General features: G+C 42.7%; 1 protein-coding gene across 11 annotated transcripts in view; it reads right to left on the bottom strand.

Moving 5' to 3' along the window:
- FRY (FRY microtubule binding protein) overlaps positions 1 to 18,829 on the bottom strand; it is a 372,765-nt gene that overhangs the window by 193,589 nt on the left and 160,347 nt on the right. For all 11 annotated transcript variants that reach the window (XM_073341316.1, XM_073341299.2, XM_073341325.2 and 8 more), the window contains one exon: positions 5,659 to 5,712. In XM_073341316.1, coding sequence (XP_073197417.1) covers positions 5,659 to 5,712 — 54 coding nt within the window. The remainder of the gene's footprint in view (positions 1 to 5,658; positions 5,713 to 18,829) is intronic.

The raw sequence follows: 18,829 nt of genomic DNA, 5'->3' as shown, positions 1-18,829 counted from the left end.
TTTATAGTCCCTCAGACTGAGCCCTGCAAACCCAACGCAGCTGACATGGCGAGCCGCGGTTGCTTAATTGGGGTGTAGACATAGAAGTACATACTCAAGTGGCAGCCCATGCTGCTGTAGCTTCACTGCTATTCTTATTTGAATTGGCTAGATAAAAGCCATCTTGGGGTATGTCTAATCATGCTGCAGTCACACCTCTGACATACTTAAAGTAGACATACTTAAAGACTTACATAATTTGGCCAAATTTGGGCAGATTTTCATGAGGATGGTAAGAGACATCCCTGAGACTAAGCCAATTACCCTTCCAAGCTTCAAGTCCCTGCTCCAAAGCACAGAGGCACTAATACTTCTATGCAAAAGAGTTTTAAGAATGTTTTAACATGGACAAAACAATGTGTTTCTCCCTAATCTCATTCTTAGAAATGGCTATACCATTTTGGCTGAAACTTTCTCAGATAATACTGCCTGAGGCAGACAGCTGGCCTGGAAAATTTCAGCCTGGACAGTTTTAAAGGCTGTCAAAGTTATAACCAACTGAAAACAGGGTCTTGTAACAGGAAGTGTCAAGCATGCTTAACTACAGACTTTGCTACCAGCTCTGTATATAATATATATAGGGACAGATATGCAGTTAGAATTGTATACAACTGCTATGTATTTCAAAGCTTGTTTATGTCTTTATCTTTCTCCCCCACTCCACCAGTTTCAGATTCAACACCTGTTACAACTTGGAAATACTCTAGTAAGCACCGTATGTCCTCATTAATCAACGTTGACTTAACAGGTGCTGTTCAAACTGTCACTGTAGCAACAGCTAGGAGATGCCTAAGAATTTTAATTTATCCTAATAAAGGAACACAATTTGCTTAACCCTTAGGTCCTGATCCTGCAGATAATACTTAGGCACATGAGAAACCTGCTGATGACACTACCGAATGAAGTCAATAGGAGTAGTCACAGTGCATAAAGTTAAGCATGTGCTTAAATTTTTGCTGGATTTTATGTATTGATGCCTTCATTAGGTAATTTCTTATAACTTAATTTCTTCTGTCTGTGTGAGTCTTTTCTCTCATAGCAAGGGGAACAAGAAAACAGTCATAAAAATAGGAAGTTGGGATTGCAGAACTAAAAATATTGGCATTGGGATTCAAAAGCACCTACAGGCCTTTAAATAATTTTACCTCATTTTGTTAGGAAAGCGATTTAGGCTGGAGCCTAGATCTTCAAGTTTTCCCTTTTAAATTAGGCCCATAATTAAAATTTTGTGTAAATTATGTTTTAATAACATTTAAGACCTACAGAATTGTCTCCACAATGAACACAAGAGAGTTGCATTAAAAAACAGATATTTCCCTGCAGTGTTTACAACCAAAGTCATTACAGAGAAACTGATTATAAACAAAAATGAAACTGAATTAACTGATTTTCATTTTGCAAACTGAGAAAAATTAAAAATAATAAAAATAGATAGAGCATAGACACAAACAAGTTGCATTTTAAAAATTCTTTCATTTTGAGTAATCTAAAGTATAATCAGTAACATAATTAAAGAAATGTGTTTGTTTATAAGTATTACTTTTAAGTTAACCATATCAGTTTAAAAGGAGATTCACTAAATGTATCCTAAAGAATTGATTTTGTGGGTTCTGGTATCCTGCATATACATAAACCTGAGATCTTTTATTACTATATATTTTTTCTGATCTTTATCTCAGCAATGATGACAGTAGAATTTATTTTCTTATATAAGCAGTAAACAAGAAAAAAGCTAAATCTAATATATGAAATTATTTATTTTTAACCAATTCATCCCACTTGGTCCGTTTTTCCTCAAATGGTCTATTTTATGCGTTAATCTATTAGAGCAAGTAAATAAGTTTATTTCTGTTAATTATCTTCCTTCCTATCGACCGCATTTCTTTAGTGGGTACTTATTTTTGCAACAATAGGCCCTGGCCAATCCTGAAAAGACTCGCGTACATGTTTGACTTTCCTAGAATCATAGAATCATAGAATATCAGGGTTGGAAGGGACCTCAGGAGGTCATCTAGTCCAACCCCCTGCTCAAAGCAGGACCAATCCCCAATTAAATCATCCCAGCCAGGGCTTTGTCAAGCCTGACCTTAAAAACTTCTAAGGAAGGAGATTCCACCACCTCCCTAGGCAACGCATTCCAGTGTTTCACCACCCTCCTAGTGAAAAAGTTTTTCCTAATATCCAACCTAAACCTCCCCCACTGCAACTTGAGACCATTACTCTTTGTCCTGTCCTCTTCTACCACTGAGAATACTCTAGAACCATCCTCTCTGGAACCACCTCTCAGGTAGTTGAAAGTAGCTATCAAATCCCCCCTCATTCTTCTCTTCTGCAGACTAAACAATCCCAGTTCCCTCAGCCTCTCCTCATAAGTCATGTGTTCCAGACCCCTAATCATTTTTTGTTGCCCTTTGCTGGACTCTCTCCAATTTATCCACATCCTTCTTGTAGTGTGGGGCCCAAAACTGGACACAGTACTCCAGATGAGGCCTCACCAATGTCGAATAGAGGGGGACGATCACGTCCCTCGATCTGCTCGCTATGCCCTTACTTATATATCCCAAAATGACATTGGCCTTCTTGGCAACAAGGGCACACTGCTGACTCATATCCAGCTTCTCGTCCACTGTCACCCCTAGGTCCTTTTCCGCAGAACTGCTGCCTAGCCATTCGGTCCCTAGTCTGTAGCTGTGCATTGGGTTCTTCAGTCCTAAGTGCAGGACCCTGCACGTATCCTTATTGAACCTCATCAGATTTCTTTTGGCCCAATCCTCCAATTTGTCTAGGTCCCTCTGTATCCTATCCCTGCCCTCCAGCGTATCTACCACTCCTCCCAGTTTAGTATCATCCGCAAATTTGCTGAGAGTGCAATCCACACCATCCTCCAGATCATTTATGAAGATATTGAACAAAAACGGCCCCAGGACCGACCCCTGGGGCACTCCACTTGACACCGGCTGCCAACTAGACATGGAGCCATTGATCACTACCCGTTGAGCCCGACAATCTAGCCAACTTTCTACCCACCTTATAGTGCATTCATCCAGCCCGTACTTCTTTAACTTGCTGACAAGAATACTGTGGGAGACTGTGTCAAAAGCTTTGCTAAAGTCAAGAAACAATACATCCACTGCTTTCCCTTCATCCACAGAACCAGTAATCTCATCATAGAAGGCGATAAGATTAGTCAGGCATGACCTTCCCTTGGTGAATCCATGCTGACTGTTCCTGATCACTTTCCTCTCCTCTAAGTGCTTCAGGATTGATTCTTTGAGGACCTGCTCCATGATTTTTCCAGGGACTGAAGTGAGGCTGACTGGCCTATAGTTCCCAGGATCCTCCTTCTTCCCTTTTTTAAAGATTGGCACTACATTAGCCTTTTTCCAGTCATCCGGGACTTCCCCCGTTCGCCACGAGTTTTCAAAGATAATGGCCAATGGCTCTGCAACCACAGCCGCCAGTTCCTTTAGCACTCTCGGATGCAACTCATCCGGCCCCATGGACTTGTGCATGTCCAGCTTTTCTAAATAGTCCCTAACCACCTCTTTCTCCACAGTGGGCTGGCCATCTATTCCCCATGTTGTGATGCCCAGCGCAGCAGTCTGGGAGCTGACCTTGTAGTGAAGACAGAGGCAAAAAAAGCATTGAGTACATTAGCTTTTTCCACATCCTCTGTCACTAGGTTGCCTCCCTCATTCAGTAAGGGGCCCACACTTTCCTTGGCTTTCTTCTTGTTGCCAACATACCTGAAGAAACCCTTCTTGTTACTCTTAACATCTCTCGCTAACTACAGCTCCAGGTGCGATTTGGCTCTCCTGATTTCATTCCTACATGCCTGAGCAATATTTTTATACTCTTCCCTGGTCATATGTCCAACCTTCTACTTCTTGTAAGCGTCTTTTTTATGTTTAAGATCCGCTAGGATTTCACCATTAAGCCAAGCTGGTCACCTGCCATATTTACTATTCTTTCGACACATTGGGATGGTTTGTCCCTGTAACCTCAACAGGGATTCCTTGAAATACAGCCAGCTCTCCTGGACTCCTTTCCCCTTCATGTTAGTCCCCCAGGGGATCCTACCCATCCGTTCCCTGAGGGAGTCAAAGTCTGCTTTCCTGAAGTCCAAGGTCCATATCCTGCTGCTTACCTTTCTTCCCTGTGTCAGGATCCTGAACTCAACCAACTCATGGTCACTGACTCCCAGATTCCCATCCACTTTTGCTTCCCCCACTAATTCTTCCCGGTTTGTGAGCAGCAGGTCAAGAAAAGCTCCCCCCCTAGTTGGCTCCTCTAGCACTTGCACCAGGAAATTGTCCCCTATGCTTTCCAAAAACTTCCTGGATTGTCTATGCACCACTGTATTGCTCTCCCAGCAGATATCAGGAAAATTAAAGTCACCCATGAGAACCAGGGCGTGCGATCTAGTAGCTTCCGCGAGCTGCCGGAAGAAAGCCTCATCCACCTCATCCCCCTGGTCCGGTGGTCTATAGCAGACTCCCACCACTACATCACTCTTGTTGCTCACACTTCTAAACTTAATCCAGAGACACTCAGGTTTTTCTGCAGTTTCGTACCAGAGCTCTGAGCAGTCAAACTGCTCCCTTACATACAGTGCTACTCCCCCACCTTTTCTGCCCTGCCTGTCCTTCCTGAACAGTTTATAACCATCCATGACAGTACTCCAGTCATGTGAGTTATCCCACCAAGTCTCTGTTATTCCAATCACATCATAATTCCTTGACATCATCAGGACCTCCAGTTCTCCCTGCTTGTTTCCAAGGCTTTGTGCATTTGTATATAAGCACTTGAGATAACCTGCTGATCGCCCCTCATTCTCAGTATGAGGCAGGAGCCCTCCCCTCACAGACGTTCCTGCCTGTGCTTCCTCCCAGTATCCTGCTTTCCCACTTACCTCAGGGCTTTGGTCTCCTTTCCCCGGTGAACCTAGTTTAAAGCCCTCCTCACTAGGTTAGCCAGCCTGTTCGCAAAGATGCTCTTCCCTCTCTTCGTAAGGTAGAGCCCGACTTTAATGTCTGTGAGATCACTCACATTGCATGAAGTTAAGCATGTACATAAATTATGCATGATCACAGCCCTACTGATAAAAAAAACTGAAGAAAATGTCTGCAGTGACAAGGATTCCAAAATCTTTGGTTAATTTTAGGAAATGCTTTTATTTACTAACAGCATAAAATAGAAATTGGGGCACAGCTCTTTCATCTTTATGTAACTTTTTCATCTTATTTCTAACGTTGAACCAGAAGTCCATCAGTTTGGAATGTTCCGCGAAGATATGACGTTCATCCCACGAATCGCATCAGAAAAAATCCACAGGAAATAATACATAGATATTGAATGTGCTAAAAAAAATTAAAAACTTGTAGCGACAAACAATATTAAGCTTAGAAGAAATGGAAATTACTCCTAATTCCTAAGGCAGATGATTAGACAGAGCACTTTCAGTTCTACAGCCTCAAGTAGAATGAGAGACTTTGATTGCCTGCATGGCAAATCATTGTAATGTTATGAGGACACTAGGCTAGCCTACAAATACCTAGATTTTGTCCTGAGAAACAGAAGCAACAAGAAAGAAGTGTCCTTGCGTTAGATATCACTTACTTGATCAAACTGGGGATCTTCTCCTCGTTGCAGAGATTTGGTCAGTGGCTTTTCCTAAAATTAAATATTAAAAAATATATATTATTTAAGAGACACCTTTTGAGATGTTTTAGCAACACTGCTATTACATTTCTCTTACCATTCTATCCCGATAGTTTCTCCCTTCCCACCTACTGTAGTGAGGGAAAGCTGTTTACTTCAAACACACACACACAAAAGACGACATATCCATGCACATTTATTGACATTGGAATAGCTGCTTTCGGTATTTTTTTTAAAGAAAAAATTACTAAAATTTATTATGATTGAATAAGATTGCTCTTCAATAACTCAACAGTCAACTACACAGGAGATCTGAAATGAGTCAAGTGTTTCCACCTATATAAATTGTAGGTACTGTCTTTAACTACAGGATACATTTTTGCCAGGGAAAGTAGTTTGCAATACAAAAATGACTGCACTGGACCTTAAGTGGAGGGCTATTGTCTAGCCTGCTGGGGGAAGGGATATACCTCTTTAAGAGCAGAGGCAGGGATGCTGCTGCAGATGCAGAGCAGGTCAGTGTGGGGACACTGACTCGTCCACCAGGTGACCGGAAGAGAGCAGAAATAATACAGATGCAAGCCAGGTGAGAGGAGCCTCTATTTCACTCAGACCAAGCAGAGCAGCACCCACCCTCCCACACATGAAAGTGGCGAAATACCAGGTTTGCTCAGGCTCTGCTGTGGGCACTGCGCTAGCAGCTGTTTTCTTGGGGGGGGTAAAGGGGGGGCTGGGAAGGATTGTTTCCCTCCCATAAGGAGGACAGGAGACACTGGATGTGGTTTTACTTAGACCTCAACTTTATTATTAACTGTCTGAGAGTACCTGGTAGATAAAAATGTACAGTGCAAGCAGCTCTATTTCAATATCTACCTGGGGGGCTTCCATCATCCTGGTCCCCAGCCAACCTGCTGCTGGGACCTTACCATCCCCCACCCACAAATGAGGGTTAAGGTGGGCTAAAAGGGGGAGGATTGGCTCCCTGCCATGCCAGTCATAGGAGCCCCCCCCCCCACATTTCTGCTCCGTTAACAGATACCTTCTTTAAATTCTTTTCAAAGCCATTTATCTGATCACTGTATCGCTTCCCTATGGAATACCTGCACTGGACATCCTCCCCATGCTTACTTAATGAGTTGCAACACCATAGCCTAACCCTCATTCCATGCTCACCCCCACTAAGCCTTTACCCCCCATGAATCTGCTGTGGGGAAGGTGAAATAACGCCCCCCCCCATTCCCCAATGGCTTGGTGACTCTGTACATGACGTCAGCCTGGTCCACAACCCAAGGATCATGCAAGTCTGAACTAATCAATGGACTGGAAAGCTATACTACATAATTTACAACAGATTCTAAAATGTGGTATTTGTCCAGAAAAAAAATACATTTTTCTTTTTAAGAACAGTGAACTTTTTCTCCTATTACTTGACCCAGCACTCAATGGCCATTTACTGACCAATAAGGCAGGTATGAGGTTTACCGGAGAGGAAAAAACAAGCAAGAAAACAAACAAAGAAGAAGTGAGACCTCTTAACACTGAGGATGGAGTGGAGGTTAAGGATAACCTAGGCATGGCCCAATATCTAAACAAATACTTTGCCTCAGTCTTGCCTCATGAGGCAAATGAGGAGCTTAGGGATAATGGTGGGATGACACATGGGAATGAGGATATGGAGGTAGATATTACCACATCCAAGGTAGAAGCCAAACTCGAACAGCTAACGGGATTAAATCAGGGGGCCCGGATAATCTTCATCCAAGAATATTAAAGGAACTGGCACATGAAATTGCAAGCCCATTAGCAAGAATTTTTAATCAATCTGTAAACTCAGGGGTTGTACCGTACGACTGGTGAATTGCTAACATAGTTCCTATTTTTAAGAAAGGTAAAAAAAGCGATTCGGATAACTACAGGCCTGTTAGTTTGACATCTGTAGTATGCAAGGTCTTGGAAAAAATTTTGAAGGAGGAAGTAGTTAAGGACATTGAGGTCAATGGTAATTGGGACAAAATACAACATGGCTTTACAAAATGTAGATCATGTCAAACCAAACGGATCTCCTTCTTTGAGAAGGTAACAGATTTTTTAGAGAAAGGGAACACAGTGGATCTAATTTACCTTGATTTCAGTAAGGCATTTGATACGGTTCCACATGGGGAATTATTAGCTAAATTGGAAAAGATGGGGATCAATATGAAAATTTAAAGGTGGATAAGGAACTGGTTAAAGGGGAAACTACAATGGGTCATACTGAAAGGTGAACTGTCAGGCTGAAAGGAAGTTACTAGTGGAGTTCCTCAGGGATCGGTTTTTGGGGCCAATCTTATTTAATCTTTTTATTACTGACCTTGGCACAAAAAGCAGGAATGTGCTAATAAAGTTTGCGGATAACACAAAGCTGGGAGGTATTGCCAATACAGGGAAGGACCGGGATATCATACAGGAAGATCTGGATGACCTTGTAAACTGGAGTAATAGTAATAGGATGAAATTTAATAGTGAAAAGTGCAAGGTCATGCATTTAGAGATTAATAACAAGAATTTCTGTTATAAATAGGGACGCATTACTTGGAAGTAACAGAGGAGGAGATGGACCTCGGAGTATTGGTTGATCACAGGATGACTATGAGCCGCCAATGATTCAACAGTGTGCCCTTGTTGCCAAGAAGGCCAATGGCATTTTGGGATGTATAAGTAGGGGCATTGCCATTGTGATGGTTCCCCTCTATTTGACATTGGTGAGGCCTCATCTGGAGTACTGTGTCCAGTTTTGCGCCCCACACTACAAGAAGGATATGGAAAAATTGGAGAGAGTCCAGCGAAGGGCAACAAAAATGATTAGGGGGCTGGAACACATGACTTATGAGGAGAGGCTGAGGGAACTGGGATTGTTTAGTCTACGGAAGAGAAGAATGAGGGGGGATTTGATAGCTGCTTTTAACTACCTGAAAGGTGGATCCAAAGAGGATGGATCTAGACTATTCTCAGTGATAGCAGATGACAGGACAAGGAGTAATGGTCTCGAGTTGCAGTGGGGGAGATTTAGGTTGGATATTAGGAAAAACTTTTTCACTAGGAGGGTGGTGAAACACTGGAATGCGTTACCTAGGGAGGTGGTGGAATCCCCTTCCTTAGAAGTTTTTAAGGTCAGGCTTGACAAAGCCCTGGCTGGGATGATTTAGTTGGGGATTGGTCCTGCTTTGGGCAGGGGGTTGGACTAGATGACCTCCAGAGGTCCCTTCCAACTCTGATATTCTATGATTCTATGAATGTGATATGTCCGTGAAAAAAGCTAATGCGGTCTTGGGATGCATCAGGCGAGATATTTCCAGTAGAGATAAGGAGATGGTAGTACCGTTATACAAGGCACTGGTGAGACCTCATCTGGAATATTGTGTGCAGTTCTGGTCTCCCATGTTTAAGGAGGATGAATTCAAACTGGAACAGATACAGAGAAGGGCTACTAGGATGATCCGAGGAATGGAAAACTGGTCTTATGAAAGGAGACTCCATGAGCTTGGCTTGTTTAGCCTAACTAAAAGAAGGCTGAGAGGAGATATGATTGGTATCTATAAATATATCAGAGGGATAAATACCATGGAGGGAGAAGAATTATTTAAACTCAGTACCAATGTGGACACAAGAACAAATGGATATAAACTGGCCATCAGGAAGTTTAGACTTGAAATTAGATGAAGGTTTCTAACCATCAGAGGAGTGAAGTTCTGGAACAGCCTTCCAAGGAAAGCAGTGGGCGCAAAAGACCTATCTGGCTTCAAGACAAAGCTTGATACGTTTATGGAGGAGATGATATGATGGGATAGCCTAATTTTGGCAATTAACTGATCATTGACTACTAGCGGTAGTTATGCCCAATGGCCTGTGATGGGATATTAGATGGGGTGAGATCTGAGTTACTACAGAGAATTCTTTCCTGGGTGTCTGGCTGGTGAGTCTTGCCCACATGCTTGGGGTTTAGCTGATCGCTATATTTGGAGACAGGAAGGAATTTTCCCCCAGGACAGATTGGCAGAGGCCCTGGGGGGTTTTCGCCTTCCTCTGCAGCGTGGGGCACAGGTCACTTGCTGGAGGATTCTCAGTTCCTTGAAGTCTTTAAACCACGATTTGAGGACTTCAATAGCTCAGACATAAGTTAGGGGGTTGTTACAGGATTTGGTGGGTAAGATTCCGTGGCCTGCGTTGTGCACGAGGTCAGACTAGACAATCATAATGGTCCCTTCTCACCTTAAAGTCTATGATTCTATGATTCTGAGCAAAAGCGAATAAAGTGAAGTGACAGCACTATTAATTTGAATGGATAAGAAAAATTTTCACTGGACCAGCTTATAAAGTTATACTGGAATCTTTCTGGGTAACTGAAAGTTCTGAATTTTTCTTGTGGGCTTTGCAAATTCTACAGGCCTCTATTACAAATGTCAGGTTTCAGAGGAGCAGCCTTGTTAGTCTGTATCCGCAAAAAGAAAAGGAGTACTTGGGGCACCTTAGAGACTAACAAATTTATTTGACCATAAGCTTTCGTGAGCTACAGCTCACTTTGTCGGATGCATGCAGTGGAAAATGGAATGGGGGGATTTTATATACACAGAGAACATGAAACAATGGGTGTTACCATACACACTGTAACGAGAGTGATCAGGTAAGGTGAGCTATTACCAGCAGGGGAGAAAAAAAATGGATCGTGTGGTGTGGTCTGGATGGAAGCTGGAGGCATGTAGGTAAGTACAGCGGTCAGTAGGTTTCTGGTAGAGGTTAGTGTTTATGTGACCATGGCTTATTAGCACTGTAGTGTCCAGGAAGTGGATCTCTTGTGTGGACTGGTTCAGGCTGAGGTTGATGGTGGGATGGAAATTGTTGAAATCATGGTGGAAGTCCTCATTGTCTACAGCCAAGCTCTACGATACAACTGCATTTGCTCCAACCCCTCAGACAGAGACAAGCACCTACAAGATCTCTATCAAGCAGTCTTACAACTACAATACCCACCTGCTGAAGTGAAGAAACAGATTGACAGAGTCAGAAGAGTACCCAGAAGTTACCTACTATAGGACAGGCCCAACAAAGAAAATAACAGAATGCCACTAGCCATCACCTTCAGCCCCCAACTAAAACCTCTCCAGCGCATCATCAAGGATCTACAACCTACCCTGAAGGATGACCCATCACTCTCACAGATCTGGGAAGACAGGCCAGTCCTTGCTAATACACAGCCCCCCAACCTAAAGCAAATACTCACCAGCAACCACACACTACACAACAAAAACACTAACCCAGGAACCTATCCTTACAACAAAGCCCGTTGCCAACTGTGTCCACATATCTATTCAGGGGACACCATCATAGGGCCTAATCACATCAGCCACACTATCAGAGGCTCGTTCACCTGCACATCTACCAATGTGATATATGCCATCAAGTGCCAGCAATGCGCCTCTGCCATGTACATTGGTCAAACTGGTCAGTCTCTATGTAAAAGAATAAATGGACACAACTCAGATGTCAAGAATTACAACATTCAAAAACCAGTCGGAGAACACGTCAATCTCTCTGGTCACTCGATTACAGACCTAAAAGTTGCAATTCTTCAACAAAAAAATTTCAAAAACAGACTCCAACGAGAGACTGATGAATTGGAATTAATTTACAAACGGGACACCATTACATTAGGCTTGAATAAAGAGTGGGAGTAGATGTGTCATTACACAAAGTAAAACTATTTCCCCATGTTTATCTTCCCCCCGCCCCCGCAAACCGTTCCTCACATGTTCTTGTCAACTGCTGGAAATGGCCCACCTTGATTATCACTACAAAAGCTTTTTTTTCTCTCCTGCTGGTAATAGCTCACCTTACCTGATCACTCTCATTACAGTGTTTATGGTTACACCCATTGTTTCATGTTCTCTGTGTATATAAAATCTCCTCACTGTATTTTCCACTGAATGCATCCGATGAAGTGAGCTGTAGCTCACAAAAGCTTATGCTCAAATAAATTTGTTAGTCTCTAAGGTGCCACAAGTACTCCTTTTCTGATTACAAATGTGTAATCTTATCAGAGAGGTAAAATGGTTTGTGGTTAATGCATTGGAGTTGGGACCCAACAGACCTGGGTTAAATTCCGGGCTGTTTTACAGACTTCCTGTGTGACCTTAGGTAAAGCACTTCATATATCTGTGCTTCAGTTCCACATCTGTAAATCAGAGATGATTCTGTTTTCCCTGCCTCATAGGATTGTCTCAGAGACAATGCATTTAAGTTTGTGGGGCACTCAGATACTATCCCAGAGAGCACACCCAGACAGACAAAGAGACACAACAGATAGGCTATTTGAAGATTAAGTCTATGGGAAAAAAGTGGGAATCAGAAAAATATTTTAGATTTATTTAGTGGAGTTATTCTGAATGAAATTGCCTGGCACATTAGTTAATAAATGGACTCACTTTTTTGCTTATGAGAATAGAGTGTTTTGGTGAATTTTTAAAAAAATTTTTTTTACATTTGATTACTATATTTTATATTGTATTTCTCCAGACAGATTGAGTGTTATGTGTAAAACCTTTTTCTTTTCTTTTCTTTTAATTAATGTGGTCAAAGATAATTGCCTAGAGAACTTTGAATCCAGTAATAAATTACAGCAGAAAAATGTCAAGTACAGCAGTGAGAATCTAGGCTGAACTTAGAAAAAACCACAACAATAAATAATCATGTAAAATTTCAAATGATTTAAGTACACGTCTAACTTCTGTTTCCTTATGGAATATATAAAATGTATTACTTCAAATCCTTTATGCATAAAAATCTAACCCCCAATTGCCTACTTCATTTTAAGTGTCTGCCTCCAACATGTATTACCCCTTCTGCTTAACTATCTGTCCCAACTTGTATTTAGTTCAGAACTTCTGTTTCCTTCCCCAGATCTGAGGAAGAGCTCTGTGTAACTTAAACGCTTATACCTTCCACCAACAGCAGTTGGTCCAATAAAAACAGTACCTCACCCACCTTGTCTCTCTCACATCCTGAGACCAATGTGGCTACAACAGCACTGCAAACATCTATTACTACTGTCACTTATGCAGCAGCCTGAACATAACCAGCACTGTATAAAATGTGAATGTGCTGAACAGAAGTGGAGATAAAAGATCCCACAAGGCATGGAGGCAGATGCTTCTGTATTGTAGTATAGGATTCTCCCACCTAAGTCTGTGAAAAACTACAGGACAGGCTGAAAAATATGTGATCCCTGCAACTGTGCATTGAATTTTAAGTTCTCCTGGTGAACAGTCCATGTCTCTATGTCTGAATCATTTATCAGCAGCCTTTTTCTCCCGCTCTCCCAAAACCAAGTATGTCCCTCTTTTCCATGATCAGAAGATCTAGGTATTACCACACCCTTCAGAAAAGAATTTCTGTACAACTTTGTGCAAGCTGCTTAACCTGTCTGTGTCTTGGTTTGTTAATAAAATAGACATAATGCGTGTAAGACTTAATTCATTAATGTTTCTAAAACACTTTGAGATGCTAGGATGGAAGGAGTTATTCAAGTACAAAGGATTTTCATTTATGAATGCTATTTTGGGGAGAATATTATTTTGTATAGTTTGTTAACTGATTTGATAATTAATTATGCGGATATGGTCTTAACGCTACCTGGAAACGAGGCTTTCTGAAGAGTCAACAAAGTATCCCCTGACTGCCTAGCAAGGAGAGAAATGAACAGGTTGTTTCTATTGAGTGTTTAGTCACTGCTTTGCCCAGTACAATGCACAATATTTCCCCTTGTTAGGCAGTGGCTACTTCAGTCTATAAAGTGACCTTTCCAAGTATATTGGTGGCATAATAGCCTTTATTGAGAGTTTTGTGGCAGCTTATTGGCATTTGTACCATATATGTTCATTATGCCTCTTAGTGATATACACACAGTAACTGGGAAAAAAGGGTGCCAAATATCATAGTACTAACCCCATTCATTTGTACAAGGGCTCAGCCTTTCCCCACTCAGCTGCATCTCATGTTTGGGTAATATGTGTATTGTCAGTTGATGCACACTGAAAAGGGAGATAGCAGACATTCCAAAGCAAGTATTTAATTTTTTTTTTCAAAATATAAAGGGGTTCCTCAAGATTTTAGCAAAGGGTCAGCAACAAACCAACAAATGATCTTAATATGTTGGGGAAATTTAGAAATTAAAAAAATGTATAGAATTTTGATATTCAGTTCCCAGCTTTGCCACAGACCTCAGGGTGACCGTGAGCAAGTCCCTTAGTCACTCTGTGCCTCATTTCCTCGTCTATAATGTGGGCATAATTAATAGTAATGATAATACTAATGAAAATCCATTTCTCCCATCAATTGTATCTCTTAACTACTTAGACTGTGAGGGCTGAAATACCTTTAAAAATCTTGGCCTAAATTCTTAGGACCAGAGACTGTTTATAACTACTGTGACAGGGCAAGGCCAGATGGCTATAGAAAAGTAGTGGGAGATAGATATATTAGCTCCAGGCTAAACAAATCCCTGGTACCAGGATAAGTTAAATGGCAGCTGCTCCAGGTCAATTAAGACACCTGGGGCCAATTAAGAACTTTCCAGAAGGCAGGGAGAACGCTAGGTTGATTGGGACACCTGAAGCCAATCAGGGGCTGGCTGAAACTAGTTAAAAGCCTCCCAGTCAGGTGGGGGCAAATGTCAGGAACTCTGGGAGGAAGTTGCACTGTTGGAGAGACTGAGCAGTACACACCATATCAGGCACAAGGAAGGAGGCCCTGAGGTAAGGGTGAAGTGGAGCCTGAGGAAGTGGGGGCTGCTGTGGGGGAAGTAGCCCAGGGAATTGTACGTGTCATGTTTCTAAAAGGTCAGCTACCATAGCGGATACTATTAGGGTCCCTGGGCTGGACCCTGGAATAGAGGGGGGGCCTGGGCTCCCCCCATCTCCCCCGTACCCCCTGATTAATCACTAAGACTGGGAGACAACAGAGACTGTGCAAGGGAGGATAGCTTCTCTTCACCTCCCTCTCTGGCTTATGATGAAAATGGCTCAGTAGACTGTGACCCTTGTCTCTAGAGAGAGAAGGGTTACGGGGAGGGTCACAGTGAGCCTCTGAGGCTAGTGAAATCCCCCAGGAAACGCGGGACCCACGGAGACAAGGACAGAGCTTTGTCACACTACATATATGTAGAGTGCCTAGAACAATGGGTCCCTAATCTTAGTTGTGGTGTTTTAGCACTGTTTTTATATGAATAGATACTAACCAGCACAATAATAGTTGGATTAAACGATAGAGCTGGGAATGAGCGACCGGGAATTCATCACTTGATTACCTGTTCTGTTCATTCCCTCTGGAGAACCTGGCAATTGGCCACTGTTGGAAGAGAGGATACTGGGCTAGATGGACCTTTGGTCTGACCCAGTATGGCCATTCTTATGCTCTTATATTAGAGGCTTTCAAAATTGGGAGTGTGTGAGAGCCAAAATGAAAGAAAGCTGAGGACAATACCCTTTAGGGTTTTGAGGGAACCTCTGATCCTGTATTTGGAAAACCTATTTAAACCAAGAGGTCATGTGTTGAATTTCACTTTTGGTGGTAATTTCCTTCAGACAGAATACTTAACAGTAATGAATTCCAAAAAGCAGAAGTAATTTTTTTATTGAAGAATCTAATAACCCACTATAAGATGAACCAAACTTAACAGTTCAACAGCTTGACATCTCCTTCCTTTGAAGTTTTTAAGGTCAGGCTTGACAAAGCCCTGGCTGGGATGATTTAGTTGGGGATTGGTCCTGCTTTGAGTAGGGGGTTGGACTAGATGACCTCCTGAGGTCCCTTCCAACCCTGACATTCTATGACATCTTGGACAATATTAGTAGCCTAAAGCACTTAGCAATTTGTCTTAGTTAAAATGCTCCCAATCATCAAACTGCTTTTAAGTCATCTATGTCACTGACTGGCTTGCTTACACCACAGCACGAGAACAAATCCTTGTTTTGCAGCTGACAATAAATTGCTTTTTGACCGAGTTAACCTTACTTCAATGCAACGGTATGTATTTGTTATACCTGTACACTAGCTCTTGCCTCTACAGCTGTCAAAAAATGATTATTACAAAACCTATGCTTTTCAAAAAATAAAAATGTAAACACTACCAGAATTTGTGTGCTTTCTGACCAAAAACTAGAGGAGGAAAGATCCATTGTCTCAGAACTGTATGCAAAAATATTCTAATAAAAGTTTGAACCACTGATGTTTGCTTACTTAATGTGTCTCTGAAGCAAATAATAACCCTTTAACATCAGAAAAGGACATAGCATAAATATTTTAAGACGTATTGTAAATCTCAGACTTAATTGTACAAAAAATTAAAGAAAATATAATTAAGTAAACAGTGTGTACTGAATATAAAGAATCTGAGGCAGCAGCACAATGTTTGGAGAAACAAATTATAATTCAGGTCTTGCAAGTTCTGTGTTTGTGGCTCCAAGCTGCAATAAAGCTTCAGCCACCCCTTTGGAAATAATACTGTATCATTCCACGTGAAGGCCATGTTTACACTTAGAGGGTATTACACCGCAGAGCGCTCTCTGGTCGCCGACCGCAGAGCACGCTCTAGTCAACTCCACCGGAATGAAAAGAGTAAGGTGTGTCAATGGGAGAGCATCTCCCATTGATGCAACACAGTATACACACCACAGTAAGTCGACCTAAGCTACATCGACTCCAGCTATGTTACTCAGGTAGCTGGAGTAATGTAACTTAGGTTGACTTACCCCAGTAGTGTAGACAAGGCCTAACATCCTCACTGCAGTAACACTAATGTAGAATGCAGTGTTTTATATCAATTCTATAGAATAGCTGTGAGGGGGTATCCGCCCCACACTCACCCTGAAGGGGTTAATGGAGGCCAGAGGAGCTAATTAACCTGTTAGGCTGAAGGCTGAGAGGAAAGCCATAATTAGGGGAAGCTCATCTGTGTGGGAACAGGCTGGGCTTCTATAAAGCCAGGGAGCTGATAGCAGAAAGGGGCTGCAGGGAGACACTCTGCAGTCACTCCCTGGGCAGAAGGGAAGTGTGACGGGGGACTAGAGAGACAAGTACCCCACGGTTGTAGGGAGTAGAGAGGCCAGCAAACCCCAGAGAGGGGAGAATGCAGGAGTGAGAAGCAGACCAGGGAGTAAGAAGCAAGGTTGGGGACTGAACAGGACATAGCTGCATGTGGTAGAGTCCCTGGGCTGGAACCCAGAGTAGAGAGCTGGCTCAGGTTCCCCTATCTGCCACTGGGGAAGTGGCACCAGTGGAGCAGTGAACTGGAAAACTGTTGGGGTCACTGTGGGAGTGACAGAGACTGTGAAGGACTATATCCTGGAAGGGGGGAATGCTGAGTGACCTGGCTGGAGAGCCAAGTCATAAAGAGGACGCTGCGGTCCATAGAGCGGGAGAGGGGCTGCAAACCAGAGAGAGAGGGAGTGATGGCATGAAACCATAGAAAGGCGTCAACCTCATAAGCTAATCCACAGAGCGACCATGAAGAGGCACCAGCCTAGCAGTGAGTGGAGCATCCTGTGACAATAGCATACTTCAAAAATATAAAAGGATGCATTCCGCTGTGGTCATATGAAGAATATAACAAGAAATTATGTCAGGAAGACACTGCTGAGTAAACTCAAGGAGTCCTCATGCTAAACAGCTGTGTGAAATGTCTTAGGGCAGACCCTGCCCGGAGTGCCCTCCTGCAGCAGGCTACAGCATGACAGGCATGCCTGCCTCAGTTTCCTATTTCAGAGTCCCTAGTAACTCCATGCAAGCTCTCTTGACACAAGAAGACATTGTGCAAATCGTCCAAAACATAAAGTCCCAAACTCATATAGTTCATTTCTCACCCCAGTGCAAACAGCCATTAAGATCACCCAACGCCTCATGCCATGATGCCCCACGTATCATACACTGGCACCTTCAACCACACCCAGAGTCTCTGGCAATCCTCCCCTGTCCTGGTACCAGGACAGTCACCCCAGCCCTTCCTACTGGAGTGTAACCCCAGTCTTTCCATCAGGAACCCCCACAGCCTCTCTTCTGGGAGTTCATCTTTACCAGGGGAGCATCCTGCACTCCATCTGGCCCTCTCAAGGTTCTTCTGGGTCCAGATCTTTGGCCCGGGAGACATCAGCAGGTAAGCGCCTCTGCTGCTCTCCTACCTTTGGCTCTCTCTGGCTTACAGCCAGCAAGCATTTCCCTCCGCTGCTCCTCCTGCCTTCAGCCCTGGCTCTCTGGCTTGGGCACGACAGCCATGTAACATTCTTGCTGTTCTCCTGCCTTCAGCTTTGTTCAAGGTCCCAAACATACAGTCTCTGGCAGCTTTTACCTGCCCCTGACTTCCACTCTTATTCACCAGATCTCTCCAACTGACTGGGGATATCTCTGACCTTTTATAACCCATAGGTGCTACTCTGCCTTCTTAATTGGCCACATGGGAGCACCTGCTCTGGCACAGGGATGCTGGAGCTACTGCATTCACAGGGGCCAGCCACCTTGTGACAGAAGTCTTCAGAAAAAGAAATGTCTGACTATTTCATACACCTTTATTACCCTTCCTGTTTCCTCCACTTATCTAGCACTAGCCATTTCTGTCTTCTGATAGAATCTCAGCACCTAAGGCACAAAAGATTTTTCCTCTGAAGCTACTGTTATCTAGGACAGCTTTCCTGTTTTAGCACACCTCCATCACTCTGTATCTTTTAAACTCTCTTCTCAAAACAAATTTTCTTCCCTTGCCTATTATCTCAGTTTCTCTCACCCTCTATTATTGTTGACTATGTAGCTCTTCCTTATTATTTGGCTCTGCTACTATAGATTTAACTCTTAAGTTATTTATTATTTAATTCTATGAGGCATTTCAGATTCAGTTTGTATGAAAGCTATTATATACAATAAAGATGTATTGTTTGTATTGAAGGTTAAAAAATACAATAAAATGAAGCTGTTGATGAGCAGTGGATTTTATGGCAGTTTATCTGCCCTACAAATGAATTTAAAAAAAAAACAACAAAAAAGTTTTTCAGCCTCAGGAAACCTTTTTTTACCCACCCAGCTCAGAAATGACAGAGAGGCTCTTTTATAT

This window comes from Lepidochelys kempii, chromosome 1 (assembly GCF_965140285.1).
Source record: "Lepidochelys kempii isolate rLepKem1 chromosome 1, rLepKem1.hap1, whole genome shotgun sequence".
In the NCBI taxonomy this organism is placed as follows: domain Eukaryota; kingdom Metazoa; phylum Chordata; order Testudines; family Cheloniidae; genus Lepidochelys; species Lepidochelys kempii.
The sequence above is the reverse complement of the archived record's forward strand: the minus strand, read 5'-3'. Positions and strand labels throughout refer to the sequence as shown.